Below are 15,286 nucleotides of genomic sequence, written 5' to 3'. Positions count from 1 at the left end.
CATCTGTCTTCAGTAGAGGTCTACAACATCCGCACAGACTACTGGACCACAGTGGCGAATATGACCACACCACGCTGCTACGTAGGGGCCACCGTCTTGAGGGGCCGACTTTATGCCATTGCAGGGTGAGCAGGGTTTCTGCAGATTTCTTCAAGTCAAATTTAAGACTTATTTTTAGACTTATTTAGATTTTAGCCAAGGATTTTTTTCTAATGGCCCGGTTAATTCTGTAAAGAGTTTTTCTATTAATAGAGAACTATGTAAAGGGATGTGCTGCATTGTTTTCTTTCCCTGATTGGGGAATTTAATTTGGAGAAATTACTGAAAAAATGTCTAACAGTTGTTGTAAAATGTATCTTTTTTGCGATTTAAAAAAAAAAAAAATTAAGTATATTATTATTATTTTTTTAAGATTGATTATTGGGTAGCTTTACTTTGACATAGGAAAATAAGAGACTGGTTTAAAATGATTTAAAAACTACAACTAGGGCTGGGCCAATAAATGCATCTATTTTTACGCACATTTTGGATATGCGCATGACAAATCGGTTGATGAAAACAACAAGGTGCGCATTAATTTTAACCATGCGCATAAAAAACATATACGCTTAACTGAGTAGGATAAACTTTTTATTTAGTAAGAAAGATGCACAAACTATGATGGAAACACTTTTGCCGAACAAATTTCAGTATACGAATAAAAAAAGGTAATGTGATTATGTTATAAGAGATCATGTGATGATAAAAATGTGTGTGAAGGGACAAACCAGCAGCATGAGCACATCGTAAAACATCAGAAATGTTGTTTTGGTCATTCTAAAATGCCTTAACCGTTTCAGTATTCGTGTTATTATAGTATTGATTACCTCCAGAACTGTCAAGAGCATCTGCGCTCTGCGTCTCAAGCCTTCAAAAGCCACTTCATTTTTCATTGCGTGAAGACATTTGTCTTCTGAGGCACAAGTCATTTATTAAATAAGAAAAAGATTGACGCAGCTTCTCCTACCGCAGCAGATTCTGTTTTTACTGTTGATATTTGGCGCCAGTTAATCAGGAAGCGACGATTTTGTTCGCTTTGACTTGTTGGATGAAAACGCTGCTTTATTTGCATGTTTTTTATGCAATATTCCAGTTTTGCGCATAAAGTTAATTTGCATTTTTGGATGAAAACATAGCTAGTGTTGAGCTCTTTTTTTTACTCTAGATCTACTCTATATTGTTCAACAACGAGAATCTAAAAGATTGTTGATATTTTGAGTATTGAATTATCAGCCACCATTTAATGGACTTTCTTATTTTTGTGGCTTTAGTCATTGTTGGGGTACTATTTTTAAATCTGGAAGCATTTACAACTTAAATCGAAATATATATTGTTATCGTTCAATATGGAAAATAATTATTAGGGATGCTCCGATCGATCGGTACCGTCAGATAATCAGATCTCATGACTCGATCTGTATTCGCTAATCTGGCCGATCTCATGAACCGATCACAAGTGTTTGTTTACAAGTTTACAAGCAGAGGAAATATTAGAACTGAAATCTTTTTGCATAAATGAAAAGAAAGGTCTGTGTTTTCAACAATATTGCAAGTTCATTAAAACCTGGCCGGAAATTTTAGGGAAATAAAAAATGTAAAATAATTTTAGCTTGAATATTTGATATAACTTATGGTGATAAACTTATTGTAATAAACGTTTAAATAAAAGTGGTTTATAGGCCTATTTCCTTTTTAGTTAAGAAGTAATGGATTTTTAGGTGTGCATTTTAACTTCTTACGCATCAAATATGTGCTCTAAACTTAATTGAGACGTGATTGAGACATGATTATTCTTTCTTATTTTGCAATGTTTCCAAATTGCTTTGTTAAGGATTTTTCTTACAAATTTTTTTATCTGTTTTAGTGTAAATAATCTATTATTTTCAGTAAAGCTGATCAAGACATGCCCATACTAAATGGTGATAAGAGATATGTACTTTTATTTATATTTTTAAGTAAGACACTTAATGCCGAGTTCAGACTGCATGATTTTCAAAGTAGTCAAGTCACAGATGTTTTCACACTGCATGACTATCTGGGCTAGCGTTTTGTCTCTGCTTTGTTTACACTGCAAGATGGATTGGCGACAGGGGCTTTCACATTGCATGAATTTACAATAGGAAGAATCACTGACAACTTTGTCCAAACTACGTCTCACAGCCAAAAACATGCAGTATATCTTTTGTTATTAACTATATAACGAGAAAGAAGCCTTAAATGGGGTAGAAAATGTACATATTTGCTCACCTGGGTTTGAAGGGAAGTAGCAATTTCACCTCAACTTTCTTTTTTTAACTTTCTGTATAAAATGTCAAACAGACACAGGTGCTCTTGTCAAACCTTCACTAGGTTTTCCTCCATTTCTTGGGTCCTTGAGTGCTTTTAACTTCTCCCCCAACCTCCCGCTCGCCAACAGGTACACACAAACACACACAAGTGAATGCTGCTCTCTCATTGGCTTTAGGCGATCGCTGACGTTATTTTCAGTCAAAACTCATTTCACACGGCTTGATTTGAATCGCCGATAGCTCCAGATGTTTAGCACGCCAAATATCTCACAGGCATCGGCGATTCTCTCAGATCGCGTCTTTGATAGTTCATACTGTGTGATTGTCACTTACGTGCGCCACCACCGATTTGCCTGTGATTTCAGCCATTTGTCGGCGATTTTCTCAAAACATGTCGGCGAGTCAAAATCGGGGCTAAAATCATGCAGTCTGAACTAGGCATAAATCTCATACTTAGAGTAAAAATGTGTTTTCAGATCAGAATCAGTACTCTGTATTACAGTGACAAGGAATTTGTTACTCTGTATCCTGATTAGAGCATCCTTAATAATTATTGAGATTGCATTTTTGCCATACGCCGCCCAGCCCTACCTATAACACTGTTTCAGTGAAACAGAATTTTTTTTTTTAACTTTAAGACTTATTAAGACCCCGCAAACACCATGGGTAAGGTGTTAACTTGTCATGTTTTACAACTTTTTTTTAGGCTTAATCCCCTGCTTTATTGCCTCTCTGTTCTTTTTTTGCAGATATGATGGGAACTCACTGCTCAGCAGCATTGAATGTTACGACCCCGTGATTGACAGCTGGGAAGTGGTGACGTCAATGGCAACACAACGCTGTGACGCAGGCGTTTGTGTGCTCAGAGAAAAATAAGCTGAGGGAACCGTTCTGACAGACACTTTATAATGACTTCTGGATGCTGGAATTCATTGCTGGAGCATCAAATCCAGCTTTTTTATGACTTTTTGTTGCCATCTGAGATCTCAGTTCCTGTTTTTCCTTCTGAGGGAGAATAACGTTTCATGATACAGTCAACATGTGGGGTTCACCAACATGTTTTCGTCTTCATACAGAGTCTGTGATCTTTGGTTAAAATGTGAAATTCACTCAGTTGGATCCTCTAAAGTGCAATATGATAATCTACTGGTGTCAAAATGTCTCAGAGAAGAGACAGATATGTGTATGCCTTACTGCCCAAGTGACTGAATGCTTCCTGAAGGAGGGAATATTGCCGGATTCATCAGGATGTGAAAACAGCGGTGCTTTGTGTAATCTGTTTCAATCCTGTCTGTAACATCGGTCATCATCATCTGGTTGCTCGGCTCTTCTTATTAACTTGACCCTTTATCAGCGTGCCTGATGCACCAGGGATTTTTCCATCATCATGTATAGAAGCTTCAGAGATATCAAGAAGCCAGTGTGCTGGTGTTTTTAGTCGTGTGAAGCCGACTGCACGGGTGAATTTAGCTGTGCTTTCAGTGAAAACTTGTTTAATACTGGAAACTGACCCATTAATATGAATGAAAGGTGACTTGCATAGCCGATGTTCAGCAGTATATCATTGATGTGATATGCAGTTTTCACATTGTGACTACAATGATAAAGACAATAAAGGAAAAGTCTGTTTATCATGTTACAAAATAAACTTTGTGTCATCAGCAAAGATTTTTCAATAGGTCTTTAGTCGCTAAATATTGCCATAGTTATTGTTTTGTAAAACATTTGAAGACTCAAACTATTTGCAGTTTTCTTTTGTTGTTGTTGGCATATTTCCTTGTGAAAAATACTTTGGGACAGTATGTAAATAATGGGGGGGGGGGGACATCCGGGAGCACTGAGGTCAGTGGTTCATGCCTACACTTGTTTGTGCCCATAGACTGAACGCATCATATGCATGATGTCATCTTTCATGAAGCTGTTTTTGTGCTGATTTTAAAGATATTCTATAACGGAGTTGTGTAAATGAATGACAAAGGTCCAACATGTATATTGGAAATATACCCTCAATCTGACCTTTCAGCTACAGTTCATTTACAGAACTGTAATTATAGTTTGGACTTGATTATTGGAAATAATGTAATTGGACAGAATCGTAGATAAGTCATCAGTATTTTTGGGGTTTTCTCACACAAGTATGACTTAAAACGTTAACCTCAGGGGTTGTCTTGCTTGTTGATTGATAATAGAAGTACAATTGAGCTGATCTGCATGAACTAAACGACCCAAAAAAACGCTAAAAACTTTGATTTCATCTGCAAAAACATTGTCTACCAGATATAGTGATTATAAGGGCTTTGGTTGTTTCTTTGTTACTCTGTATAATTGTCGAGATGTTTTAGTGAAGTGAAAAACTCAAACAAAAGAAGTACCTGAAACACCACAGAAGAAAACTTTCCGAGGAAACCTCCCTTTCTCGTGAAGACGAAAAGAGGTGAATACTGAGGTTCTCGAATTACATACTATTTTCGTGTCAGGAAAGGGAAAAGGTGGAGACATGGCACAGCTATTTCGCTCTTGAGGACGGTTAAATGTCGCAACACTTTTAAATGTAAAGATAAGTGTTCAATTTCACCAATCGTAGGGCGAGGACGTTGCTGATGCTGCTACGGGCCAATCGCGAGTTCCAGCGGGCGGCGTGAACGCGCATGGGCATATATATACTGAACCGCGCACCTTTGGCCCCGCAATGCTGTGTTGGCGGAGACACGTTACGCGTCTACACTCAACGGAGCTCAAAACCGGTTTTTGGTGCTTTTCTACCAAACTTTAACTTTTCTGTAACACTTGTATCAAGAAAGAAGACAAAATGGTAAGTTTATTTCTATTGACTGAAATGTAACTAATAATATAGTTTAAGAATAAAAAGTAGCATTTGTGACTGCAGTCGCGTGGCTCTATGAAGCATCTTAAAGGCACAGCTCACTTGAAAGTAAAAATTCTGTTATTCACTCTCAGCTAACTTTTGCTCCTCCGTTAAACATGAATTTAGATTTTTGGCCTGAATGATAGTCTTCATACAGCCTAGATTTAAAATGTGACTGAAATTTTATCTTATCTTCAAGACATTGACGCTACAGAAATAACTAGTCACTTTATCAACTAACAGTTAACTTTATGTAAGAAGTGCCATCCTCCGATGTCTTGTATCTCTTCCGTGTCTTTTATTTCCATGTGAAATATTCGCTCAGGAAGTGTGGCTCTATTCTAGACGTTGAAAATAAATATTATAATCGTGTATGTATAACAATAGCGTTATTTGATCTAAAAGTCAAGCAGGGCGCGAGGAATTCTCGGAATCCCACCGCGGAGGCCATTCACGCGCGCTGTCCGGTGGGAGCGCGAGGCTGGGGGAGGGGGAGTCTGCTGACTTTTTTCTCTCCATTTGTACAGACTTTTAGCCCTCAAGCTTCTAAAAGCGACTAAAGTACTGTTACTTCTTTTTGGCGTGGCTTTGATGTTGGTAGCTAAAAACATATTCTCCTCTTCCTCCTGGGCCATAGTTCAGGTTACTGGCTCCTTCCTGTCGCCCATTTTGCGATAAAGCGCAAGATATCAGAGAGCACATACTGACTGACTGAGTCACTGTTATGCGGTTAAAGTGTTGCAAAAAAAAAAAAAACCGGTGGACATCTTTGCGAGGTTAGAGTTTTTACAGGACTTTTAGTTTTAAATTGATGGTTCACTCAATTTTAATTGCCCTCGCATATTCCATATAACGTAGACCCCCTCCTCAATTCTTTATAGAGCAAAAAAGGATTGGTGAGTGAAGCTTTCAAATAAAGCATAAGACTGGATTCACTGACAGTCACACGAGTTTGAAACATTCCTGAACCATTTTGTAAATTAGTGTGAACTTTAGGCTGAGGAAGTGAAATGCATTGCTCAAATTGTTTTATAAAAACCGAGCTTGCACTACTTTCAGGAAGTTCTTCATTGACTAGGTTATTTTTATTTTGGGGTAATCGGCTCGAAGAAAGATTCATTAACGCTAAATTTAAGAATCTTTTTCCAGGTGTTGTAGTGCCTTTTAGGCTACATCATGTGTACAAAGTCACAAAAATGTTTCGAATAATTCCCTTTCACATCTATCAGGAAAAAAAGTTCTCTACACATGCCAGTCCAGTAGATGGTGCTGTCGTTGTAAAGAAACACTCAGCTAAAATGCCATAGTTTTGTCAAATACTAAGTGCATAATTCACATCCACATGACATTTTTAATATTTGTGTCATTTAATTTAAACTGAGTCTCGAGTACCATTTTCAGAACTTTACACTTATGACAACATTTCAGAACTCTTGAGGCTTTAGACTGAAACACTTGTGTAAATGAATGGCCAAACTGCATAAAGCTCTTACTCTAAAACATTTTGTAAACAACACCCTTAGAATGAACTCAAGTAAAGTGATTATAATCACAGTTTTATCTATGGCTGAATGAGGAAGTAGGGATTTGATTACAGTTTTAGCTTCAAAGTCAACTTCCCACATTCAGCTGACTCTTTCAACTTGGCACTGGTCACATTTTTAAAACTTTACTTATTTACTTAATAGATTTCAAATTTGCAGTGCAATGAAAATTGGCCAGGCTAAAATTGTAGGCTGAAGACTAAAAGCACATTTTAGTTTGTGCAAACCTGGCATAAGGTAAGCTGAAATAAATAAAACTGGGGAAAATGAATCGAAATGTAGTGCAGTACAACCTCCAGATTTATTGGCATGCAGCCAGCAGAAAATTGGCAGCCATTTAAATCCCTTTTTTTCCCCTTTTTGTGTAGCGCGAGTGCATCTCCATCCACGTGGGACAGGCCGGAGTACAAATTGGCAATGCATGCTGGGAATTGTATTGCCTGGAGCATGGCATCCAGCCTGATGGCAACATGCCAAGTGATAAGACCATTGGTAAAAGTGATGATTCCTTCAACACTTTCTTCAGTGAGACCGGCTCTGGGAAGCATGTGCCGCGAGCGGTGTTTGTGGATCTGGAGCCTGCAGTCATTGGTGAGTGGAGTAACACTGAACCATTATAAAATAATATATAATCTTCTGCCATGTAGCTGCTCAGTTAATTACACCTAACATTTTCATCATTTGCACTAGCTTAAATTTAGTTGAATCGGCTAGCTTTAAATGCTTTTGCATCAAAAAGAGATTTATTGATACCTGTTGTTTCAGATGAGGTTAGATCCGGAACCTACAGGCAGTTGTTTCATCCGGAGCAGCTCATCTCTGGGAAGGAAGACGCAGCCAACAATTATGCCCGAGGCCATTACACTGTTGGAAAAGAGATTATTGATATGGTTCTGGAGCGTGTCCGCAAACTGGTATGAACTATAATGCAGAAATTCTAATTATGGATGTACTGATTAGACCATGAGATTCGGTTTATGAGCTACGTTTAGTTCATGCGAATGGTCCTTAAATAACTATCTTTTTATTTCCTACAAGGGTAATTTGGGTGTCAGATTTAAAATGCATGTTATGAAGCAATGTTACTCAAGTGTGCTTGAATTTAAATGTAAAATCAAGTCATGTTTACAGTTGTGGTTGGAAGATGGTTTTATTTATCAGTTTACTGCAACAGTTTACCCATTTAAAATGATAATTTACACTTCTCCTACATCTTAATGACTCCTCTTCTATGGAATTTTAAAGATTTGTTCGGGACAAAACCATTTTGGTTACACTAGACCTCTATGGGAAAAAAAAACTAGGTGCTATGCAAGGCAGAAGTCGTATAAACTTAAATAAAAAAGCTAATTATGCAAAATTGACTAATTTGTCTGTTCCCCTATCTGATTTAGACTGACCAGTGCACAGGTCTCCAAGGTTTCCTGATTTTCCACAGTTTTGGTGGTGGCACTGGCTCTGGTTTCACATCCCTGCTGATGGAGCGTCTCTCTGTCGACTATGGAAAGAAGTCCAAGCTGGAGTTTGCCATCTACCCCGCTCCTCAAGTCTCCACTGCTGTGGTCGAACCTTACAACTCTATCCTAACCACCCACACCACCTTGGAGCACTCTGACTGTGCTTTCATGGTGGATAACGAGGCCATCTACGATATCTGTCGCAGAAACCTCGACATTGAGCGACCAAGCTACACCAACCTCAACCGTCTCATTGGTCAGATCGTGTCCTCCATTACTGCTTCACTGCGCTTCGATGGGGCCCTGAACGTCGATCTGACTGAGTTCCAGACCAATTTGGTGCCCTATCCCAGAATCCACTTCCCTCTAGTCACATACTCTCCCATCATCTCTGCTGAGAAGGCCTACCACGAGCAGCTGTCTGTGTCTGAGATCACCAGCGCCTGCTTTGAGCCTTCCAATCAGATGGTGAAGTGTGATCCTCGCCATGGCAAGTACATGGCCTGCTGTATGCTGTATCGTGGTGATGTCGTACCCAAAGATGTGAATGCTGCCATTGCCAACATTAAGACCAAACGCTCCATTCAGTTTGTGGACTGGTGTCCAACTGGATTCAAGGTGGGAGAAATTGACAAATCATTTTACAATTTGATTTCATCAAACTTCATTTAAATTAACAGCATCTCCACCTCTTTCTCAACAGGTCGGCATCAACTACCAGCCACCAACTGTGGTTCCTGGTGGAGACTTGGCCAAGGTACAGAGAGCCGTGTGCATGTTGAGCAACACCACGGCTATTGCTGAGGCCTGGGCTCGTCTGGACCACAAGTTCGATCTGATGTATGCCAAGCGCGCCTTTGTACACTGGTATGTTGGTGAAGGTATGGAAGAAGGAGAGTTCTCTGAGGCCAGAGAGGATCTTGCCGCACTGGAGAAAGATTACGAGGAGGTTGGCGCAGACTCTACGGAGGATGGAGAGGAAGGAGAGGAGTATTAAAGATGCTTCAAAAAGCTGATCTGAGACCAGTTTTAAACCCTGGCCAGGAGTCAGAAGAGAAACTGGTCCAACTCCAGCACTTCTAATTAGTGTTTACCTCTCCATTGCCAAGCTGCCTTATGAATCCCAGTAATGGGAAACAATGCCCTGGTGTGTGTGATTTATACATGTTCTGTTGTGTCCGGTTTCATTCTTTTTCTATACCACTTTTCTGTCTGAGTTCAAAGAAACTGTTGCCAAAGGCATTTTCTGTCTGTGAAAGCACTTTGTTTTGTAAGCTGTCTTTGTCTCTCACACATGGTGTAAGTGATCAATGCAGTTTCAGAATAAATTGTCAAATGTGCCTATTGATTTGTTTGTGTATTGATTCCATAAAGGAAAGCCATTTGTTTAATGTCAAAAATAGGCATGCGACGCCTTTGACAGTTCATGACTATATCAATAATTGAATTGTGAACTGATTTTAGTGGGCTAGTAAAAATATTTGCTAAAAGCTGAGCAAAACAAATGGATTGATGGGCCTTCTGTTCAGTCTATGAAAACCGAATGAATCCCTCTCTTTGTTTCTCGTAAATTATTTGTAATTAAATGTATATAAATTGTTTATTTAGAGCTTTTCCTAGCACTCAAAGCACTTTGCACATTTGAAGGGGGAAATCCTAACCATCACCACCACATTATAAAGTATAGGGGGAGTTGCACTGAAAGCCCAAATCAAAGGTTAACAACATTAATTCCTATACAAGTGGCGATTCTCAAACATTTCAGTACAATAAGTCAGTGGTTCTGAAAAGGAGATTGGTGATTTCCAAAATCAAATACATTTTTATTAAACTATTAGAATAACTATGTTTGAAGCATAACCCACAGCAGATAAAAAGTTGTTTTTAATAGTAAAAAAACAACATGCAAATGAAAAGCCGTCAGCCTTTAAATTCTAATTGTTTTTATAGGTTTAGAGTGTTTACATTAGATTAACACAGCAGCAATAGTGTCAGCTGCAGCAGATTGATTTTGCAGCACCAGGTTAAACTTTGACACCTTTATGGCAACATTACAAATAAATACAGGCCATAACTAAACAAGGAGAACGATCTCTGAGTGGTAGTCTCCAAAATGAAACCAAGACTTGTGCTGAAAACATTGTGCCCACCAGTCCCTTTATTTGAGGTTAATATTAAATAAAACCAATTAATAAATGACTAAAAATGATATGGCTGTTAGACTGTTGCACGTGTTTTGTGTTGTCAATTTTCTTGTGTTTATATGGGCTTGTTGTGTGCACAACGTTTGTATATTTATAACCACCTTGAAGGAATTTAGGAGTCGTGAGTTACTGGCATTGTTATTTTAGGGGTTGCCAACTGAAAAGTTTGGGAACCCCTGTAATAAGTTACAAAGGATGCTGTTTTATTTTTGTATTTGAGCTTTTTATAACTCCATCAGAACAAATCACTTTAATGTTTGAGTTGACATGCAGCTTGCACAGAAAGTCCAGAACAACTTTAAGTAGCATTCAAACTGAGTAAAGTTATTTTTATTCAACCCAGAATTGTGTAATTATAGTTTCCACCAGCAGAGGCTCAGTTAATTCTCAAGAATTTGCTGCTATTGGCTGAAGCCATGTTACTACCTCTGGCAACAAGCTTTACATTCCCTTTAGCATAAAACCAAAATGAAGAGGACAATGTTATGATTATTTTAATAGTTTGGCAGGAAAAGCTTTAGAAAATGTTTTTACAGGCCAGTTTCAAAATGCACAACTTTAAATTATACACATGTTGTTTGTGTGACAAGGAACATGCTGGATTTTAGTAATCACAGCATATTATTAATCATAAATGATTGTAGTGCCTGAATGGAATCAAATTTATATTGTATTTATAATTATTATTATTTAGATTTTGCAGATAAGACATTAAAGATATGACAAGATATCTAGGGTAGTGAGAGGAGAGCGGGATTGGCAAAAGATCAAACTCCTTGCCACTTGCCATGGGCTTAGCTGTTATACATATCTATGATTAAGCACAGGGCTTTCTTTTTTTCTTCTTTTTCTGCACTATTTAATTTTTTTAATGCATAAACAATTAATGCAAGTCAAATTTTGTCATATAGCTTTTGTGAAAATAAGGTCACATTGCTCTATAGTCACTCAACATGTTTTAGTTACTGTACAATATTCAAACGAATAATTAATCTAAATAAATTGTACTGTATTTTAGATTAATGGCAATGTAAACAAATTTTAATTTATAAGATTTGAAGCAGTGCTGCAATCCTTAGAGTAATGTTGAGTGACCTTTGTTCTAAATAAGACAATTTTTGTTTTATTATACAATATATTTCAATTTATTATAAATATATAAGAAAATCCAAACAAACTATTTTAATCGTGGCAAATAAGTGAGGCTGACATAGCTGCCTTTATTTCTTAACACAAAAGTAGAGCGCTATTGACGGCGGTTAACTTCAACGCCCCTTTACAATTCGTCCCGACTCTCTATACGTGGAGTTTGTCCAATCAGTAGTCGCAGTGAGTCTATTTAAAGAAGAAGTCCCGGTCGCTAGCAGCTGTCACCTGAAGGTATCCGTGCGCGGAGGTAAACACAAGGGCGGAGCAATGCGGCTGACGAATTAGTTGGTGGCCAACGTGTATGTAAAGATGCTCTGAACTCATAAAGTTTCAAAATTAGCCGTGCGCAAACAAGAGTGAAGTTTTCACGTAGACTTACAAGTCAAGAGTGCATTTTAACTAGAAAAATACGTGTTAGTCATAGGTGTTTGCAATTACCGTTTGGGTCTATTTGTACTTTAGCTGGCACATGGAACAAACTACACAAAAGTGGATTTCCACGAAAATTAAAGAGGATTTTAAACAGCGGAGTCTTTTATTTTAAGAGTTGTTGCAGAGTAATCTACAAAAAACTGTACGTTCATCTAAATAGGAGGCGATTTTGAGGAGTGTGTTTAGTTTGTTTCGAGTTTGAATGGCGCGTGCAATAGATGACAAAGAATGGCAACGTTTTTTCTAAGAGTACTGTTTGTTTGCGCGTCAGAAAGAGAAACGGTATAAAATTGGCCGCAACAAGCGGTAAATATTACCTTTGCTTTGTCCTTTTAACACGTTTGTTCTAAGCTACAAATGAGTGAACATGCTGACTTCGTCTCTAGATTTTTGAGCGGATGTGGTCTCAGCCTAAGAGCAGTCACGTCACGGTGAGTGTGTGTATGTGCGCGTGTGTGTGTTGATTGTTCGTGTTGTTCGAGTGTTGCCGGACTCGGGGAGTAACGAACGGACAGACCGTGTTGCGGATCCCAGGAAGTTCTGTCTCAGCTTTGCCGAGCGACTCGATTCTGCTCCGGAACCGGACCTGCAGGATGACCCAGCAGGGCCCGGCCGAGTTTACCCCACCGCCGGAGTGCCCGGTGTTCGAGCCCAGTTGGGAGGAATTTAAAGACCCGTTTGCGTTTATCAATAAAATCCGACCTATCGCCGAGAAAACCGGGATCTGCAAGGTTCGACCGCCTCCGGTGAGTGCTGTCCGGACCGTCTGAGGCGGACCGGCTGAACCGGGCCGGATCTGCGGAGTGATTTTGAGTTCGGTTTAAAGGGAAATGTCTCAACATGGCGGCGCAGTGACAGCACTGCCGAACCGCTTTGTGTTCAGCTATAGGCATCAGATCTGTTGCATTTCGAAAGCTCTACTATCTTAATGCTCGACCTGCCGGTCCGCATGACCCCAAATTCTGACCCACAAGCGCCATAACTTCGGCCAGGACTCGTAAACGTCGCGGATGTGCGAATATTACACAGGAGAATGTGTCTTTTCAGCCGCTGTGCATGTAGTTTACGGCCTGGTTCGGTTCTAGTGCAGGATTAAACGTCACGTTTACTTGCAGTTCACTTTGTTGATCGTTAATTGCTGATTTAGAGTATACGTTAATGTGTCTTTATATTGTATAGAATATTAGCGCGTGCATTGTTAATTTCTCCATCAAAGTGAACCATCATCGTTTACCTCATCATTTGATTAAAATGGATTCCTTGTACTTTTAAAGAGAATCTAATGCCTTTAGACAATAGGAAAAATAATAATCATAGTAAGAGATGCACGCCAACGCGGAAATAAACATGTCCTTTCATTTTCACCTAAGCACATTAACTTTCTTCATGAATTAACGTTAATAGTATCTGTTTTTTTAGTTATTGCCCATGTGTAACGTACCAATAATGTAATCAACCATTTTATGGTGACTTATTTCTATATACATATGTTGAGTTCTGGTCAGTGGCTGTGTGCGGATTAGATTAATGTAATCAAATAATTATCGTTTATATTCAGCCCCTAGCTATAGTTATAGCTAGGGGCTGAATTATAGCTCATAATAACGACATGATCCGGATCAGACCAGTATTAATCTGAATCCGGACCCTTCTAAACCAGTCTGAAGGCTTTTAGTGGCGTTTGTTTTTATCGGTTATGTTAGTGAGCATTTGACAACCCAAATGATTCAAACATTATATTTTATATTTTTTTAATTATATTTTGAAGATGGTTTTGTGGGCTATGTTTGATTATACGAATATGCAAGTTATTTGTATTTCCGTAACGTTACATGTATATTTAAACCATTATTTTGGTCTTGATTTTATTTAAAATAATTTTATTCAGATTAGCTTGAGCTGTTCCACCAGTAACACGCCTCCTCTTCTGGACCAGACTCGCTGGTTCTGTTAGTGGCTCCGGGTTTGATGTGAATTCGGGTTCGTGTATTAATCTATTAAACTCGTAGCTACGTGACGCGATTCACGCATGAGGTCGCGGATGCGAGAAAGCACAATTACGATTAACAGGCGATGATTAACTGCTAAAATCTGTCAGGCATCATTATAGACCGAAAGCTTCGCTTTAGTGACGGTGTTTGTGGCCATCAAGTAATATTAGGTTTAAAGCTAAAAATGTTTTTTTCCCCCAAATGTCTTATTGCTTCCCTTTATCGACTAATACACGCGTAGGTTCCTGAGACGTTTTAAATCGTTTAGACCGGATTAAGTGCCCCGTTGGCTCGGTTCGGCCTATAATCTGGTCCCGAACCCTATGGATAGAAGGATGAAGTCCTGGGGCCGGGTGCGTCCTCCATGTTGCGAGCTTTGGAGTGAATGAACCATCTGGCCATTTTGTGCCTTTCTGTAACTATGCTGCCTGAACAGCAAACAAGGAAATGCTGTATTAAATTGATTTGATATGCATCTAATTTACCTTTATTTCATAGATTACGTGTAACTGAGGTAAAAGGTGCAGGTTATGGTGCAAATTGTTCTTAAAATGGGAAGCAATCTGTGTACATGTAGCCACTGAAATCCATGTACAGTGGTTTAATGTAGACTCCAGCCATTTTGTGTTATGAGGAAAGAAATCTAGCAATATGTTGAGTGAAACCTTGGAGTATTTTGTTCCAAGCGCTTATTAGATAATTGCATTGTTATTATTATGTGGAATACCAAAATATTCTGTTTCAATTCACTGAGGTAAAATATGTGGTTTCGCAGCTCAGTTTTATTGTAAAGATTGCACCATGAGGTCTCTTTTGTTGTGTATGAAAGGGTATTGCTTTATTGATCCCAAGAGGGAAATGTCTGCTTTTAGTAATCAAACTGTTAATTACATTGTATGTATCTGGAGATATGATTGGTTGTGTGTTGCTGTTTTTCTGAGGGCTGTGGGAAGCATGTGGCTGTGGAAGGCTGGAGACAAAGAAAGCATGTTAAACTTGGACCAAGATGGTTTATAAAGGGGTCTGAGCTTAACAAAGCCACAGTTCCACCGTTTAGCCATCTACAGCAGATTTGCGTGTCAGTGAACTTGAGTTTTTTTCTAAGCTCACTTTTAGACACAGTGTAGCGCATATACACATTCACAAGTTTGTAGACCACAAACCACAGAGCATCAGTCACATTTGAACAGAGTTTTCATCAAGGACTTCTTTTTTTATTAATTTGTGAATGCAAAGAGAAAAATAGAAGCTGTGAAATGGTCTCAATCTACTCAAACACTTCAGGCAGTTGCAGTGATGTTTGTGTAGATATTGTG

At 38.7% G+C, this 15,286-nt stretch overlaps 3 protein-coding genes across 13 annotated transcripts in view; all 3 read left to right on the top strand.

Annotated features, from left to right (window-relative positions):
• The window catches only part of klhl12 (kelch-like family member 12), a 22,945-nt gene extending 18,970 nt beyond the window's left edge, over positions 1-3,975 (top strand). For both annotated transcript variants that reach the window (XR_015497027.1, NM_001007328.1), the window contains 2 exon segments: positions 1-125; positions 3,077-3,975. The exon segment at positions 1-125 is cut by the window's left edge and continues 62 nt beyond it. Coding sequence is in view for 1 of the 2 variants with exons in the window: in NM_001007328.1 (NP_001007329.1) it covers positions 1-125; positions 3,077-3,203 (252 nt within the window). In the remaining variant the exon portion in view is untranslated.
• A 1,051-nt stretch (positions 3,976-5,026) lies between these two features.
• tuba5 (tubulin alpha 5) lies at positions 5,027-9,534 on the top strand. The gene is given in 5 exon segments (NM_212772.1): positions 5,027-5,139; positions 7,106-7,328; positions 7,503-7,651; positions 8,132-8,812; positions 8,898-9,534. Coding segments are annotated over 5 exon segments (1,350 nt in total). The 5' UTR covers positions 5,027-5,136; the 3' UTR covers positions 9,192-9,534.
• A 2,229-nt stretch (positions 9,535-11,763) lies between these two features.
• kdm5bb (lysine demethylase 5Bb) overlaps positions 11,764-15,286 on the top strand; it is a 36,582-nt gene continuing 33,059 nt past the window's right edge. For 4 of the 10 annotated variants that reach the window (XM_087263100.1, XM_087263099.1, XM_087263098.1 and 1 more), the window contains exon 1: positions 12,442-12,725. In XM_087263100.1, the coding sequence (XP_087119226.1) occupies positions 12,573-12,725 (153 nt within the window). In that variant the 5' untranslated portion in view covers positions 12,442-12,572. Of the gene's footprint in view, positions 12,286-12,365; positions 15,049-15,286 lie in introns of those variants that run through there. The other 6 variants (XM_087263102.1, XM_087263101.1, XM_087263105.1 and 3 more) reach the window with 4 other exon arrangements.

The sequence above is a fragment of the Danio rerio genome, chromosome 8 (genome assembly GCF_052040795.2).
Source record: "Danio rerio strain M-AB ecotype USA chromosome 8, GRCz13ab, whole genome shotgun sequence".
NCBI classification, from domain to species: domain Eukaryota; kingdom Metazoa; phylum Chordata; class Actinopteri; order Cypriniformes; family Danionidae; genus Danio; species Danio rerio.
Note: the sequence above shows the minus strand (reverse complement) of the source record. Positions and strands in the feature narration are given on the sequence as shown.